The 15,751-nt window shown below is 39.5% G+C and overlaps 1 protein-coding gene across 7 annotated transcripts in view; it reads right to left on the bottom strand.

The window, feature by feature from the left end:
* The window catches only part of UBR2 (ubiquitin protein ligase E3 component n-recognin 2), a 115,082-nt gene extending 108,311 nt beyond the window's left edge, over positions 1-6,771 (bottom strand). For 6 of the 7 annotated variants that reach the window (XM_026507437.4, XM_048219706.2, XM_048219705.2 and 3 more), the window contains exon 1: positions 6,279-6,763. In XM_026507437.4, the coding sequence (XP_026363222.2) occupies positions 6,279-6,356 (78 nt within the window). In that variant the 5' untranslated portion in view covers positions 6,357-6,763. Of the gene's footprint in view, positions 1-6,278 lie in introns of all 7 variants that reach the window. The other variant, XM_026507436.4, reaches the window with a different exon arrangement.
* Between the last annotated feature and the right edge of the window lie 8,980 nt (positions 6,772-15,751).

Raw genomic sequence — 15,751 nt, 5'->3', positions numbered from 1 at the left:
TCAATTCTATCTGTATGTTTACTTGTCCCCCATACGGCTTTGTGTAATTGCAACTTATTTTGACTCTAAACCAGGTAAAAATTTTAAAATCAGAATACATGAAAGGACTCACTTGTACAAAGATGCAGTTAACAGAACTGCTAACTTATAGGTCAAATGCTTACCTATGGATTACAACCAAAGTTCACATTACATCCTTGTTAAAGAGTTTACATTCTAGTAATGTCTAACACGGTAAGACAACAATATAAGGTCTTCATTTTAACTCTTAGTCTTCACCCACTTCCTTCCTTCTAAAAATAACAATATGTAGAGTGAGATTTTAAATATTCCTGAGGTGGCATATATTAACTTTCTAGTCGACCTCACATTTTCATGTGTACTAAAAATGTAAAAATCTTGTTTGTAAATTACAGGGCTGAACCAAGCTTCTTAGGGAGCAGAGTGAAACAGTTTTCACCCCTGAAAAGAAACTATCTTTTTCAAATGTTACCAATTTAGTTTTTTGCTTTATGCAAGTAGGAAGAGACTACATTACTCTTAAAACAACAGCACTTCTTGGGAGATAATCCCATAGGATTAAGGAGTAGCTCCCTCTAGAGAAGTGATTTGTAATCAAAATCACACACACACACACACACACACACTAAATTCAGCAATTATAAAGGATGAGTTAAAAAAAAGTCAATAGTAAAAGGCAAAGAGTCATCAACCAATAAGCAACCTAAAATCTAATTCTCTGAGCTAAAAAATACTTTTTTGGCTACATCTAAGGATAAATGTCTAGTTTTTCACCCATTGGCAGAAATCCTATTTCAAAATATGAATGAAGATAGTCAAATTAACCTAAGTAACTTGTTTCTGGATAAAAAATTAAGCTTTAAGATTCAAAGAATTCATTCCTATGGTCCTAGAAAGTTATACTTCAGGCAATGTTAATTTATAACACATTTAAAGGTTTTATTTTAAGAATAATTTTTGGTTTTCTTGTATCTTATGTTCCCATTTTTCTTAAGAAAAAACACTTTTGCAGGATTTTAATCCAGGGAGAATAAAAGGTGAGCACTTTCTAAAAGAAATTATGTGTTTTGTGGTCAAATATGTTCATAGATTTCTTTTTTTTTTTTTTTTTTTTTTTTTTAAGTAGATTTCATGCCCAGCATGGGGCTTGAACTCATGACCCTGTGATTAAGAGTGGCATGCTCTGGGCACCTGGATGGCTCAGTCATTAAGAGTCTGCCTTCCGCTCAGGTCATGATTCCAGGGTCCTGGGATCGAGCCTTGCTCGGCGGGGAGCCTTCTTCTCCCTCTCCCGCTTCCCCTGCTTGTGTTCTCTCTCTTGCTGTCTCTCTCTGTCAAATAAATAAATAAAATCTTAAAAAAAAAAAAAAGAGTCACATGCTCTACCAAAGGAGCCAGCAAGGCACTCCCTGTTCACAGATTCCTTAAACAAAAAATTCAGAAGCTATTATCAGCTTCTGGTTAAGAAAAAATCACCAACCTTATATAAAATGCTTTATATGTTATAATCTTTACTATAAGTTACTATATATTTATACTATATTACTATATTATGTATATATATTACTGTATAAAATATCCACTGATATTACATATTATTAGTAAAGCATTTCATCCATTATAAATTATTAAGAAAATATAAATATCTGGTTTAAGAAAAGCAGGCATATGATTCAAATTTAAAACCACCTAACAGATTCAGGACTTATACCGGGCATTTTAAACTTCATTAAATTTAAACACTTAATATATAAAGCAAAGTACCTTTACACAAAAATTCTATGCCAGAAATATTGAATTAGTGACTGGCAACAGTATAGCTTAAAAGAAAAAAAACTGTGAAGAGAAATTGAGCAGGAAGAAAAAATTTTTTGGCCACCTTTCATAATAATGGCTCACATATTTTTCAAAAAAATACAATCAACAGCTTTTCCTATTCTCACTAACATAAGCTAACTGTAACCGTTTCTTCAACAGGAAAAACTACTGAGATTTCTTTTTTTTTTTTTTAAGATTTTATTTATTTATTTGACAGCCAGCGAGAGAGGGAACACAAGCAGGGGGAGTGGGAGAGGAAGAAGCAGGCTCCTAGCGGAGGAGCCTGATGTGGGGCTCGATCCCAGAACACCGGGATCACGCCCTGAGCCGAAGGCAGACGCTTAACCGCTGTGCCACCCAGGCGCCCCACTACTGAGATTTCTAATTTGGTTGCATGTTAATTTGTCTTTATTTCAGACACTTGTGGCTGTCATACCAATGTGCCCAACAAAGTAATAAGCACTATCTTATTAGAAGTCCTCCATAAGGGAAGTAAAGAAACTGTCAACTCATTCCACTAAAGTAAACATGTTATGACAACGTTTCCAGGAGCTTTCCTTTTTTGAATGCTAAATTTAAGCCTTGGGATAGAGAGCAAGTACAATAAACACAAAAATGAAAGAATCCCCAGAGGTTATCCTTTTATTACAGTATCTAATTATTATTCTATACCCAATTAAAATTGTATCCTTTAACCACATTTGATTTTGTTTTCAAACAAGAATCACCAACATGTAAGTTAATTATAAAACAATAACCACTAGTGCTGAAATGAAGTTTTAAGACTATATTAAGAAGAATTTTCGGGGCGCCTGGGTGGCTCAGCTGTTAAGCGTCTGCCTTCAGCTCAGGTCATGATCCCAGGGTTCTGGGACTGAGCCCCATGTCGGGCTCCCTGCTTGGCGGAAAGCCGGCTTCTCCCTCTCCCACTCCCCTTGCTTGCGTTCCCACTCTCGCTGTCTCTCACTGTCAAATAAATAAATAAAATCTTAAAAAAAAAAAAAAGGCTATCTTAAGAATTTTAAACAAATCATATTAAGAGTTCTAGAACTGAAGTAAAAGCATTCACGAATCAAAATAATACAGAAACAATAAAAGAAAAAAATCTAATTTAAAAATAAGCAAAAGACCTGAATTGACACTTCTAAAGATGTACAAACAGCCAATTAGCTCATGAAAAGAAGTTCAGCATCAACAGTCATGAGGGAAATATATATCAAAACTACAATGAGATACCACTTCACACTCAATAGAATGGCTATAATCAAAAAGACAATAATAGTGTTGGTAAGGATGTGGACAAATTCACTGGAACCCTCATATACTGCTGGTGAAAGTGTAAAATGATGCATCACTCTGGAAAAGTTTAGTGGTTCCCCAAGACATTAAGCATAAAATTACCATAGAACCCAGCAATTCCATGCCTGGTATATGCCGAAGAGAAATTAAAATGTATGTCCCCACAAAAACGGACCAAAATGTTCACAGCAGCACGATTCATAATATCCAAAAAGTGGAAACAACCCAAATGGCCATCAACTGATGAAACGATAAATAAAATATGGTATATTCATACAATGAAATATCATTTGACAATAAAAAGGAATGAGGTATTGATATATGCTACAAGGATGAACCTTGAAAACATCTGCTAAGTGAAAGAAACCAGTCAGAAAGACAACATATTGTTATGATTCCATCTATATGAAATTTCCAGAATAAGCAAATCAATGGAGACAGAAAATAGAGAAGCACTTTAGTTTGGGAGTTTAGAGGAAAAGAGGGAGTGACTACTGAGAGGTATAGGATTTCCTTTTTGTGGTGATGAAAATGTTCTAAAATTGTGGTGATAGTGGCAAAACTGTGAATATACTAAAAACCCACTGAATTGAATTTATTATGTGAATTATGTATGAAACTATCAAAATTTAGAAGCAAAACATATCCAATATAGACAAAAAACTCTACATAAAGCTTCTATTATGATATGTATTTCTTTAATGTTTGGGGAAAAACAATATATATACTTCTTAAATCACAATCATCCACTGGAACACATGATAATAAAATCTGTGGAGCAAAAAATTTAGATAGACTTGAGAAGTGCTGGAAAAGTCATACTGTTGTGGAATCAATTCTACCAATTAAAGGAGAAAACTGTGAAGAGAGGGCCACTTTAAGATGATTGATAAGGTTACAATTATTGAAGAGAGTGCTTAAATGCTTTTATTTGTGAGGTATGCTTGTTAGGATACACAAGATCACAAAAAGTCCTTCCTCCTCATAACAAAAATTTAAAAAGCAGTGTATAAATAAAGTGTGAGAAAAGTGACACTAAGCTTATCAAGTAATTTTAAATGGACATGATTCCGCAAATTACCAGTAACAAAGGTCTAATGGATGCAATAACTACTTTTTTACTCTAAAATTTACTTTTTGACCCGAGAAAACTTTACTAATTCATTTTAATTTGTGATAAAGAGCTCTGCTGTAGCCTAAGCTGAACAGTTTTAAGTGTTATGTGGTTTTAACTAAATACAGACAATAAATCCCTCACAAAGTAAGGCCAGGTTATATAGCTGGAAGAACCTTGTATTCTAATATTAGTCTGCAACTTAAGGACATCTGTTGGTCTTTAGACTAAATATTTTTTCATCTTACTGTTCAGAAAGCCATTTAAAAGTAAATAGAACAAAAGTAAAATGTAGCTCAGATTGTGATCTTCACAGACTCTAAGTCCAAATTAATAAATTGATTGCTTTTCCCTTAATTTCTCCCACTGCAACTGCCTGAGAATTTCACTGCACAAGAATTACTGCACTGGTCTCTAACACCGTTTATAACTACTTTCCACAGGAACTTCGAGTTGGAGAAATTCCAATCACTTGATAGCTGGCACTCTCAGAATTGGAAAAATATAGCACACAGCCTGTATCACTGGGCCAACACACACAATTCAGCGGGAGTAAAAACAACAACACTTTGAGGTAGACAACAGATTAAAATATCAATATGGATACCGGAAGAGTGACAGATTGGGAATAATAATAATAGCTATCATTCTGACCATTTTACTGTTTAGTTTTAACACTTTCATTTTTTTTTTCAAATCTCTTTGATAAATGAAAGGCAGATGTGAGATGAAAATCCTCAGGTTATTGCGATATTAAGTAGAAAGTAAATGAAAACAGACCTAAACAAGTTGGTTTAAAAAAAAAATCCAAGAGTCATCATTCAACAATGTATTAAACTTTTCACCTCTACTCTTGTCAATTGCTTCTACTCTGACTTTAGTGTCCTCATCATTTCACTCAAAGAACTCCTCACTGACCGACAGCTCAAAGGGTCCCACTAAAATCTTGTTCATAACATTAAGATTGTTGACAAGTGTTCAAATGTCACTCCCTCCCCAGAAACTAAGCTTCTTAAATCGGAGACCTTAGAGGTGAGGCCTAGGTTGTTTTGGTCCATTCATAATCACTCTGGACAACTTGTTCTAATGGTGTTCCCTGTCCTTCTTGAGCAAAGTGCCATCAAGCTTACTAAAGTAATCATTTTACAACTCTTTTACTCACATGAGCATATTCGTAATACACTTTCATTACAATACTGGGTTTGAACGGTTTAAGTTTGGGGTTTAACTGCTCCTATTATGCTGTGATCAAACTTCACTTTATTGGTTTCTATTTGTTGAAAGCTGTACTCTCGAAGTTATATAACAATTCTTTTCCACCCAACTATCCCCAACTCCTAGAAAAATTATTTTTTTAATCTCCCAGCTTCCACTACTGCTTTCTCACACTCAGTAAACATGCCCAGACACTACTTTCCGCACATTCATCACCGCTGTCGACTGACCAAACCGGTGCAGAAATGCACTGAACGGGGGGATAAAGGGAGAATAGGGTTGTTTGCATCCTCTGGTGCCTAGGGCAGTCCCAGAACAAAGTAGGAACCCGGTTCGGGCAGCATGTTTCGGTGGAGGCGGCAATGCTCCGCTAATCTACGGAAAAGGAATTATTTAGATGAAGTAGGGCGATTACACCCTCAAACCAGGAAGCGTCTTCCTTTCCCCTCTTCCAGGGGCTGACAAATAGGGCAAAGGCCCCGGTGTTGGAGACCTAATGGGGGGGGGGGGGAGGAGGGCGGTGAAGAAAAATAAAGGAATAATGGAAGACCTGTCCGTTCTGCCAGACAGAAAGGGAATGCAAAGGTGGCCGGCGCACAGAAAGGCTCTGCCGGCTATTAGAAGATAAGGTAGGAGAAGGCCAGGCCTGGTGGCCTGAACGGGCTGTTACCCACAAGGCGAGGCCGGAGAACCCGGCGAGGTCGTTGCCCCAAGTCAGGGCCAGGCTGCTCCAAGATTTCCAGGAGTCGGTTCCTCCCCCGGGGCGCGGCCTGCGAGGGCCGAACGTCCCCGCCCGGGTCCCGGCACTCACCCCCGCGGTCTCCTCAGCCGAACATTCCAGCAAACTCCGGTCGATGGCCTGCACCTCGGGCTCCAGCTCCGACGCCATCTTCCCTCCTCCTCCTCCCCAGCGCTGACGCCGCTACCGCCGCCCCGAGGGCCGCGGCCTCGCCTCAGCTCCGGCTGCCGAGACTGCCACCCGTGCCCCAGGCAGTCAGTCAGGAGCCGTCCAGGCGGCCGCGGGTGGGGAAGAAGGAAAGTAGTGTGAGGTAAGACGGACAGGAGGGAAAGCGGACTCCTGCACTGCCTCTCGGGCTCGGCGCCCAAGAGTCAAGTCACTGCCTCGTCCCTGCCCGGGAGAAGGACACATAGAACCCAGAACCTGGCACTCTCGCTAGCTTCTATCGCGTCCGGCACCGGGAAAGGGGCAATAACACCCTAAAGAGGAAGCAAAGCAGTCTGGGAACTGTAGTCCTCCTCCACACGGCCGGGAAGCAGGTGGAGCCCTTACGGGGGACCCCGCGAAAGCATTGTGGGAGTTGTAGTCCACCTTCTAACCAGAGCACGGGCAAATGGCAGATAAGCGGGCGGGGCTTTCCTGTACAACTAGAATCCTGGGAAGAGACTAGCGGAAAGAAGCGCTCACCTGGGAAGAAGCAGAAGTGCGAGATATTGTGGGAACTGTAGTTTTATTACCCCCAACTCCGTTTGTTCCAGTTTGTATCGGCAGATCATAGAACGGTGCCTGGCACGTGGTAGCCGCTCAGGGACTTTTAAAAGCCTGGCATAGGTAGACAGTCAGATACTCGTGGAAAGAATGGAAGAATTACGTTCTATTCCTATAGTTCTATGGCTCTGTCATTCATCATGCCCTCATCTTTTAGACCGTAACTGAGGCGGACATTACCCAGATATTTTAAGGGTTTAAAAACATACTTAAATGCTACTAAAGAAAATATTTCCACGTAATTTAGTTATGGTCACTTATCAATATTTATTATAAATGTTGCTGCAAAGGAAAAGTAGCCCACCAAGCCAAGTCTATCAAGATTTACTCTTGATAAGAACATTTTACAACAATAGATTAGGTACGAAAGAAAATTATATTTGATTAGAGGTAATTAGGCTCTTGACTGACAGTTGGGTGAGTGGGTTTCTTAGAACAAGTCTGCAGTTCCTTTAGAATTTATCAGAAAATTGCTTACACATTTTATCAAGCATGCTAATTTATTCCAAGAAGGAGATTGTGAATTAGGAGGAAAAAAAATCTGACCCAATCCAGGCCTGGGGAATGTTTTTGTTGTTATTATTTTAACAATAATATTAACCAAGTGTTTTGTTTTTGCTTTTTTTATTAGGAAGTAAAAATTACCCATAATCTCATAGTCACACAAGTCTTGCTGTCACTTTTGAAAATAAAAGAAAGATTAGAAATTCAAATTTAGCGGCGCCTGAGTGGCGCAATCGTTAAGCATCTGCCTTCAGCTCAGGGCGTGATCCCGGCGTTCTGGGATCGAGCCCCACATCGGGCTCCTCTGCTGGGAGCCTGCTTCTTCCTCTCCCACTCCTCCTGCTTGTGTTCCCTCTCTCGGTGGCTGTCTCTTTCTCTCTGTCAAATAAATAAATAAAAAATCTTAAAAAAAAAAAAGAAATTCAAATTTAATAGGAATATATTTTTTAAAGATTTTATTTATTTATTTGAGAGAGCGAGTGCGCAAGCAGGGGGAAGGGGCAGAGGGAGAAGAAGAACCAGGCTCTGCACTGAGCAGGGAGCTGGACTTGTGGCTCCATCCCAGGACCCCGAGATCATGACCTAAGCCAAGGCAGATGCTTAACTTATTGAGCCACCCAGGCGCCCTGATAGGAATATTATTTATTTCTCTATTTATTTTTAAAGTAAGCTCTATGCCCAACATGGGGCTTGAACTCCTGACCCTGAGATCACGAGTTACATGCTCCACCGACTGAGCCAGCCAGGTGCCCATGTAGTAATATTTTAAAAGAAAAAATGAAAACTACTCCACTTACCCCCAGTCCCTCCTCTTCAAAGAAAATAATTTTTAATGCTTTCTTATGATTCTGTCTAGAAAAAAATATGCATATATCTGCATAGGTATCTAGAATGAGATATTTTGAAATGTTCTATGTGTTACTTTCTTTTTTGCCCAATTTTCTTGCACTAAAACTCTACCTAGTCAGAGTCAAACTGGAGGAAAATTGGGATTGTTACAGCCTGGAAGCAAAGATATTGCCCCTTTAAGGGTCCTAACATAGAATTAAAGCCATTAAAATAGATTATAAAGAAAATTTCTGCTGTTAACATTATTTCCTTCCTTCTATTACTTTTAGATTGATTTTAATGTTTTTTCTAAATTCTTGAGTTGGATGTTTGCTATTAATATTTCTCTTTTCTTCAATATATACATTTAAGGCAGTGGTTCTAAAACTGAAGCATGCATCAGAATCACCTGGAGGTCTTGATAAAATACAGATTTCTAGATCCCACCTTAAAAATTTCTAATTCAATAGGTTTTGGGTGGAGATAAAAAAAAAATTGCATTTTCATCAAGTTCCTGGGTCATCCTGCTGGCCTGGGGACCAACTTTAGAATCATAAATTTATTAAGGCAATACATATCGTTTGAAAGTCTGTATAGCAAGAAGTTAGATCACCCCATCTTCCACCCTGGAAGAAGACTGGAGACTTTTCTTCTAGAGAGGCTGCACCTGAGGTCTTTGGACTGTGAGATACCAGGCACAGCTAAGGACAGGAACACTGTACTAAATACTAGAACATTAATTCAAAGTCTATCCACTGAACAGGCTCACTCCAATGCATTTCCCCCCACTTGACTCAGAACATCAGTGGCTTGCTTGTAACTCCCAGGTAGGAGTTCGAGAGAGTCTTCTGCAGAGAGACTGACCAGCCCAAAAGAAAGAAAATCTATCGGAGGAGTGGGATTCTATATTAGACTGCTTGAACCGCCATAACAAAATACCACCAACTGGGTGGCTTAAAGAAGAGAAATGTATTTTCTCATAGCTCTGGGCTTTTAGAGCACCAAGAACAAAGAGAGAATCTTACAAACTTCCAGAAAGAGAAAACACAAAGGCCACAGAATCAGAATGGTACCAATCTTTAAAATATGCATTTACAATCATATTTATTATATTTGTATCCACCATTTCTAGGTATTTGTGTTGGGAGTGGTGGTTATTTAGGTGATAAAGTTCGTCATATTTTCAGAATAGCTAAGATGTGAGTCGAATGAAGGCAGGGACCCTATTTTTATGCACGTACATGTCCATGTTCCTAGAAGAGTGTTTGGAACATACTAGGTGCTCAATAAATATTTACCAGATCAATGAGTAAACCACAAATCCACGTTGATCTTTTTTAAAGATTTATTTGTTTGTTTGTTTATTTTATATATAGAGAGAAAACGTGCAAGCCGGGGAGGGGCAAAGGGAGAGGGAGAAGGAGAGAAGCAGACTCTGCGCTGAGTGCAGAGCCTGACATGGGGCTCGATCTCACGGTCCCAAGATCATGACCTGAGCCAAAATCAAGAGTCAGATGCTCAACCAACTGACCCCCCCAGGTATGCCTCCACATTGATTTTTTTTTAAAGATCTTATTTATTTATTTATTTGACAGAGACAGCCAGCGAGAGAGGGAACACAGCAGGGGGAGCGGGAGAGGAAGAAGCAGGCTCATAGCCGAGGAGCCTGATGTGGGGCTTGACCCCAGAACTCTGGGATCACGCCCTGAGCTGAAGGCAGATGCTTAATGACTGCGCCACCCAGACGCCCCTCCACATTGATTTTTTTAACCCCATAATGCTTCAGTATTTTTCATAGCTACATAGTATTCCATGGTATGAATGCATCATAATGTATTTAGCCTTACTGATGAACTCATTGGCTTTTTTTTGGTGTTTTGTGTAATTAAAACAATAATGAAATTCCTTGTTCATATAGATTGGCAAACTCTTTTTAAGTATAGCCAGGTAAGGGAGGCATATGTGGGAGGGGGGGAAGAATTGAGTTGAGCCCTGAGTGAAAAGATTAGTCACATGAAGATCTGGGACAAGAACATTCTAGACAAAGGACGCATCAAGTGCGAAGGCCCTGAGGCTGAAACAGACTTGAAACGAATCAAGAACAATATGAAAGCTATGACTTTATGGCAGAAAGTTTTCAGATGGGTGGCTCAGTCGGTTGGGTGCCCGACTCTTGATTTTAGCTCAGGTCATGATCTCAGGGTTATGGAGTCAAGCCCTGTGTGGGGCTCTGCATTGGGTATGGGGCCTGCTTGGGATTCTCTCTTGCCCTCTCCCTCTGCCCATCCCCCCCTAAAAAATATATATTAAAAAAAGTTTTCAGATAAATAAATGCTGTGCTTACTAGTAATCATAACAGGTTTATTATTCCTATTTACTAAAACCCTTTCAGATGCGTTATCATTTTCACTTAAGACATGATGAAACTGAGGCTCATATAGATAAGGTAACTTACTCAAAGTCATTGTGCTTGATTGATTGCAGGTTTTTTTGGTAAGATTTTATTTATTTATTTGAGAGGGAGAGAGCGAGCAAGAGAGAGCACAAGCAGGGGGAGTGGCAGGCGGAGGGAGAAGCAGGCTCCCTGCTTAGCAAGGAGCCCAATGCGGGACTCAATCCCAGGACCCTCAGATAATGACCTGAGCCAAAGGTAGACGCTTAACCTACTGAGCCACCCAGGCGCCCTTGATTGCAGTTTTATGGCCCTAATTAATACCCCCATACCACTTCCACTACAACGTGACTCTGTCAATCTTTGAATCTATTTTCCCATCTTTGAAACTGGGCTGGCCTTGTGACTTGCTTTAGTAAATAGAATGCAATGAAAATGACAGTATGCCAGTTCCAAGCCTAGATTCCCTAGATGTGGTCTTGCACATTCCCACCCTCTTTCTTGGACTTCTGCTTTCCCTGTGGCAACAAGGTTGGGCTAGCCTGCTGGAGGATGAGAGACGACATGGAGGAGAGCAGAGGTACACAGGTTAGTAGCTAGCCAACTCTTGGAAGCAGAGTCACCTTGCTGACCTGTGAGTAGCTGCAAGCATGTGAGGGGTCCAGGGAGACCAGGAAAACTGGCCTACATTGCTGACCTGTAGATTTGCACTAAATGATTGTTGTTTTAAGCCACTGAGTTATGAAGTGGTTTTACACACAAAAATAGCTAATCGATTCAGTCACATGGATTAGTAGCAGAGCTGAAATTTGAACTCAGGTCTCTCCAACTTTGAGGCTCTCATATTCTTTCCATGCCATGTTGCTCCCCTCATGTACCCATTTCTAGGGAAATTTATTTATTAGATTTTTCAAAATTAAAATAACCAAACTCATGAGTAGTAGGAGAAAATCCAGTCTCTTTTTTCCTTGACAGATCCTAAAATAATTAGTTGGCCCTTCTTAAAGGCTACGGGTAAAAGATTAAGAATGTTTGTCCTTGAATTACTTCAAAGCATTGAACTGAGATCTTCCTATCTTAGGAGGGTCACTCGCGCTCTCAGGAACAAGGTTATCCAGCTCCCTTTTTGATACTGAGATAATTGACAGTGATGACAGCCAACTGTAACGTCTTTTTCTCATTGGTGGTATTGAAAGTGGGCTTCCTCTAGTCTCTAAAAAAAAATGTTATAAAACAGCTGGTATGTAGAGTCCTTAGGCAATAAAAAAGTAAACAAATAAATATATGAATAAATAAAGGCTTTGAAGAATATTTCATTAATCTATATCTATTATCACTGATGTAAATTACCTCTTGGGAATGGGACGTTAGGAGTCTTGTGGTTTTCTGCTCCCTAAAGGCAGCTTCTCAAGACCATCTTTTTTCCCAGATGTGGGAAGAATTATCACATGGCATACTGTGAGGCAGCATTGTCCAGCTGGCACATTCCGTCTCTCCCCAATTATTTCTGTCCATGGGGTGTGGAGGGGTGTGACAAAGACTTCGGCCTTGACCTGCCTCTAGTGAGGCTCCTCTGAGTTCTCTTTTTGATTAGGCCTTGGGCTCTGTCCTTGGCCTGCTTATTCCAGTTTAGCAAGAATTCTGCTGAGTTGGTTTGGCAAGAATCTCACACCTTTGGTCTGATCACCTTGCTACTTAATCAAATTCCTCATTCCTCATCCTTGTAGCCTGGCTTCAGCAAGAATCTGGTTGAGTTGGTCTAGCAAGACTCCTCTTAGCTTTGATGTTTCCTCTTAATGATTGTCTACCCCGTGAGTCCCTCGTGCTCCTTGGCTATAAATCTCTATTTGCCCTTGTTGTATTCTGAGCCTGATCTTTCTCCTCCACCACAAAACCCCATTGGAGTAGCCTCTTTGAATAAAATCTTCTTTACCATCTTTAAACAAGTATCATGAATATTTTTTCTTGACAGGTGCAATATACTCTTTAAAGTGTGTAAATGATTGTACTTGGTCATTATGTGATTGAAAGAAAGCATTTGCTATCCACCTGGCTTTGCAAAGGCATTGGTAAACCAATGACACCCAACCCAAAAATGACAAAGGCTTAAGGGTGCTAGGAATGGTACTATTCTACTGGCCTCTCCGAAACCGTCATTGACAAGTTTAGTTGCTGTAGCAGATGCTGTGGACTGGCTTGCCAGCCAGTTTTGTCTGGGGTATGCGTTCATGTGCTACCAAGTATGGTAAGCTAAACACTACATTCCCACCTTCCTTTGCACCTAGGGCTCTGAGACAAATCAGTTATATGTCCTCTGGTGCGATTTAGAAATTGGAAGTGAGTTGGAGGCTGTCTTTCTGTTTCCATGGCTAATGGATATCAAGCATGGTCATGGAGATGTTGAGTTATCTTCAGCATCTATAGACTACAGTCTATCGTTTCTAGAATATGAACAGGCCATTATTGTGTCAGTAAGTTCAGCAGTTCCAGGATCACTCTCCCAGATGCTCATCCTAAAATTGCACCTCTGCCCTTGTGAGCGTCTACTTTCTTGTATCAAAAACCTACTTACTTAAAAAACCTGTGTAGCAGTTTCTATGTTTTGCAACTAGACCTTCATGGATAGTTACTGTGATAGTCGATTTTAGGTGTTAATTTGGTGCCCAGTTGTTTGGTCAAACACTAGTACAGATATTGCTGTGAAGGTATTTTGCAGATGTGATGAACATTTATAATCAGTTGACTTGAAGTAAAGATTACCCTTGATAATGTGGGTGAGGCCCATCCAGTCAAGAACAACACTGAGCCGTAAGAACAAAAACTGAGGTTTCCTGGAGAAAAAGGAATTTGCTTCAAACTGTAACAGAGATCTTATCTGAGTTTCCAGCCTGCTGGCCTGCCCCACATTTTCCAGACTTGCCAGCCCTCTTGATAGTGAGAGCCAATTCCTTACAATAAATCTCTCTCTGTATATATAAATTGGTTCTGTTTCTCTGGAGAATCCTCACTGATACAGTTATTAATTAGCAAATACACATTTACTTTGTTGTTGGGCTCCGTTAATTAACTGTATGGTTTTTGGATTTCATATTAAAAATTTTCTAATTAAAAATTTATTTTGAGTAAATAATATTATTACACAGCCTGCAATTTTAAAAGTATGAAAGGGTGTAGTAATGAAAAGTAAGTCACTCTCCTACCCCTTCCATTAGCCATCAAGTTATCTTTCCTGGAGACAGCTACTATTTCCATTTTTTGGGGTGTGTCCTTCTAGAGTTCCTATACAAGCATTTTCTTGTTCTTATACCAATGGTAGCATCCATGCACATTTTCTTCATTTTTCTTTTTCATTTAGGAGATTCCTCCACATGTATATCAACTCCCTTCTTTTTAAAAATAGGCTATCTAGTATCCAACGGGTGTGTTTTATTTGTTTAATGATCCCTTATTGATGATATTTAAATCATTTCTTGTAGACCATGCTGCAATCAATAACTTTGTAAAAATGTCATGCGAATGTGTAAGTATATCTGTGGGATAGATAAATTCTCAAAGCTGGAATCCTTCAATTACAGGATACGAGTTTTTTAATTTTAATTTTTTATCAAAATTACTCATGCACAAATTTCAAGAGTTATAGGGCTCTACAAAGATTGGTAAGAAAAAAAAAAAGAAAGAAAGAAAGAAAGAAAGAAAGAAAGAAAGAAAGAAGAAAAAAACCAAAGCAGTCCCTAGTCTCCTTCCTTCCATCTCTGCCTTCTCAGAGGCAATCACTTTGAATTATTTTAGCTGCTTCCATATCTCAAAATAGCTTCCCTGTACTGCTTCTTGATTTTTTTTTTTTCCATTTTAGGTATCGTTTATGCACTTCCTCTAACGAAAGATGAGAATTTCACTCTCCTTCAGCCCCTGCCCCCACCACATACACGCACGCACCCTTCCTCCTAATATAGTTAGATGACAATGATTTTGTGATATTTTTCTCTAGAGAGAATAGGGAGATAATTCAATCTTTTCTTGAGTATGGTTAATCACAATTTGTTTTTATTATTGCGAGTAGAGAAGTATAAAATAAACAACTTTGTATACACATTGTGTTGCTCTGCTACAGGCTAAAGCAGAATTCTGATAAATTTTGTGTGTGTTTCTCACCAAAAAAGAAAAAATTGTACAGTGCATTACAATTGTATGTGTTGCATTATCCAGTATATTCCTGATAGGAGAAAACTGAATTGCTGAGAACCAAATCCATCACTTGCAATTTCCTATATCTGATTAATGGGAAAAGTTTTCCACAGACTAGCTTCTGGCTCCTTCCATTCAGACCTTGTTTCTCTGCCCCTGCTCACCTACTTCTGCTGCCAGGCACCACAGCACATCTGGTTATAAGCTCTGGCCCCGCCCCTTCCTGGAATAGCCCTAGGTGAGTTAGTACCGTGGGAGGTGGAAATATTCCTAAAGCAATTCCTACAGGGATGGTTGACCATAAGCTAACTTTATACAGATGTGACTGCAAGCTACATAAATAAAATCCAACTAGATCTAAACTGAATGCATCTCCAATTTACTTTCCCTTGGTTCCCCAAACTGCAGTGTGAGAAAAAGTAGGACAGAGGGAAAGTTGGATAGGAAACAGTGAATTTAACCGATCACAGTTAAAATACCTTTCTTTGCAAAATTTTACCAAATTCATGATTGTGTGGAGGGCTCCTGAAGCTCAGGCTTCGTTAGCTTCATGAGAAATCCACTGCTGGCTCTAAGCTAACGGGGCAAGCAGCACATTTAGGAGTAGGTCAGAAAACTCCAGGAGAGATCTCGACAAGATAAAATTTATAGGTAACTGGATGTGTCTCAGTATAATGAATGATTTAGCCAATTGGTGGAGACTTGAGAGTTGAACATTCCGATGTGTTCAGAGAAAACTGTGAAAATGAAAAAACAAGACAATTATTAACTCCATGGAAAACAAAAAGCTGTTCAGGACGTCACCGTAATTTACCATATGGCTCAGCTGTAATTAATTTTTATCAGCGTCATAACATAAACTCTGAAG

The sequence above is a fragment of the Ursus arctos genome, unplaced genomic scaffold (assembly GCF_023065955.2).
Source record: "Ursus arctos isolate Adak ecotype North America unplaced genomic scaffold, UrsArc2.0 scaffold_29, whole genome shotgun sequence".
Classification (NCBI taxonomy): domain Eukaryota; kingdom Metazoa; phylum Chordata; class Mammalia; order Carnivora; family Ursidae; genus Ursus; species Ursus arctos.
This window is presented reverse-complemented; position numbering and strand designations above follow the sequence as displayed.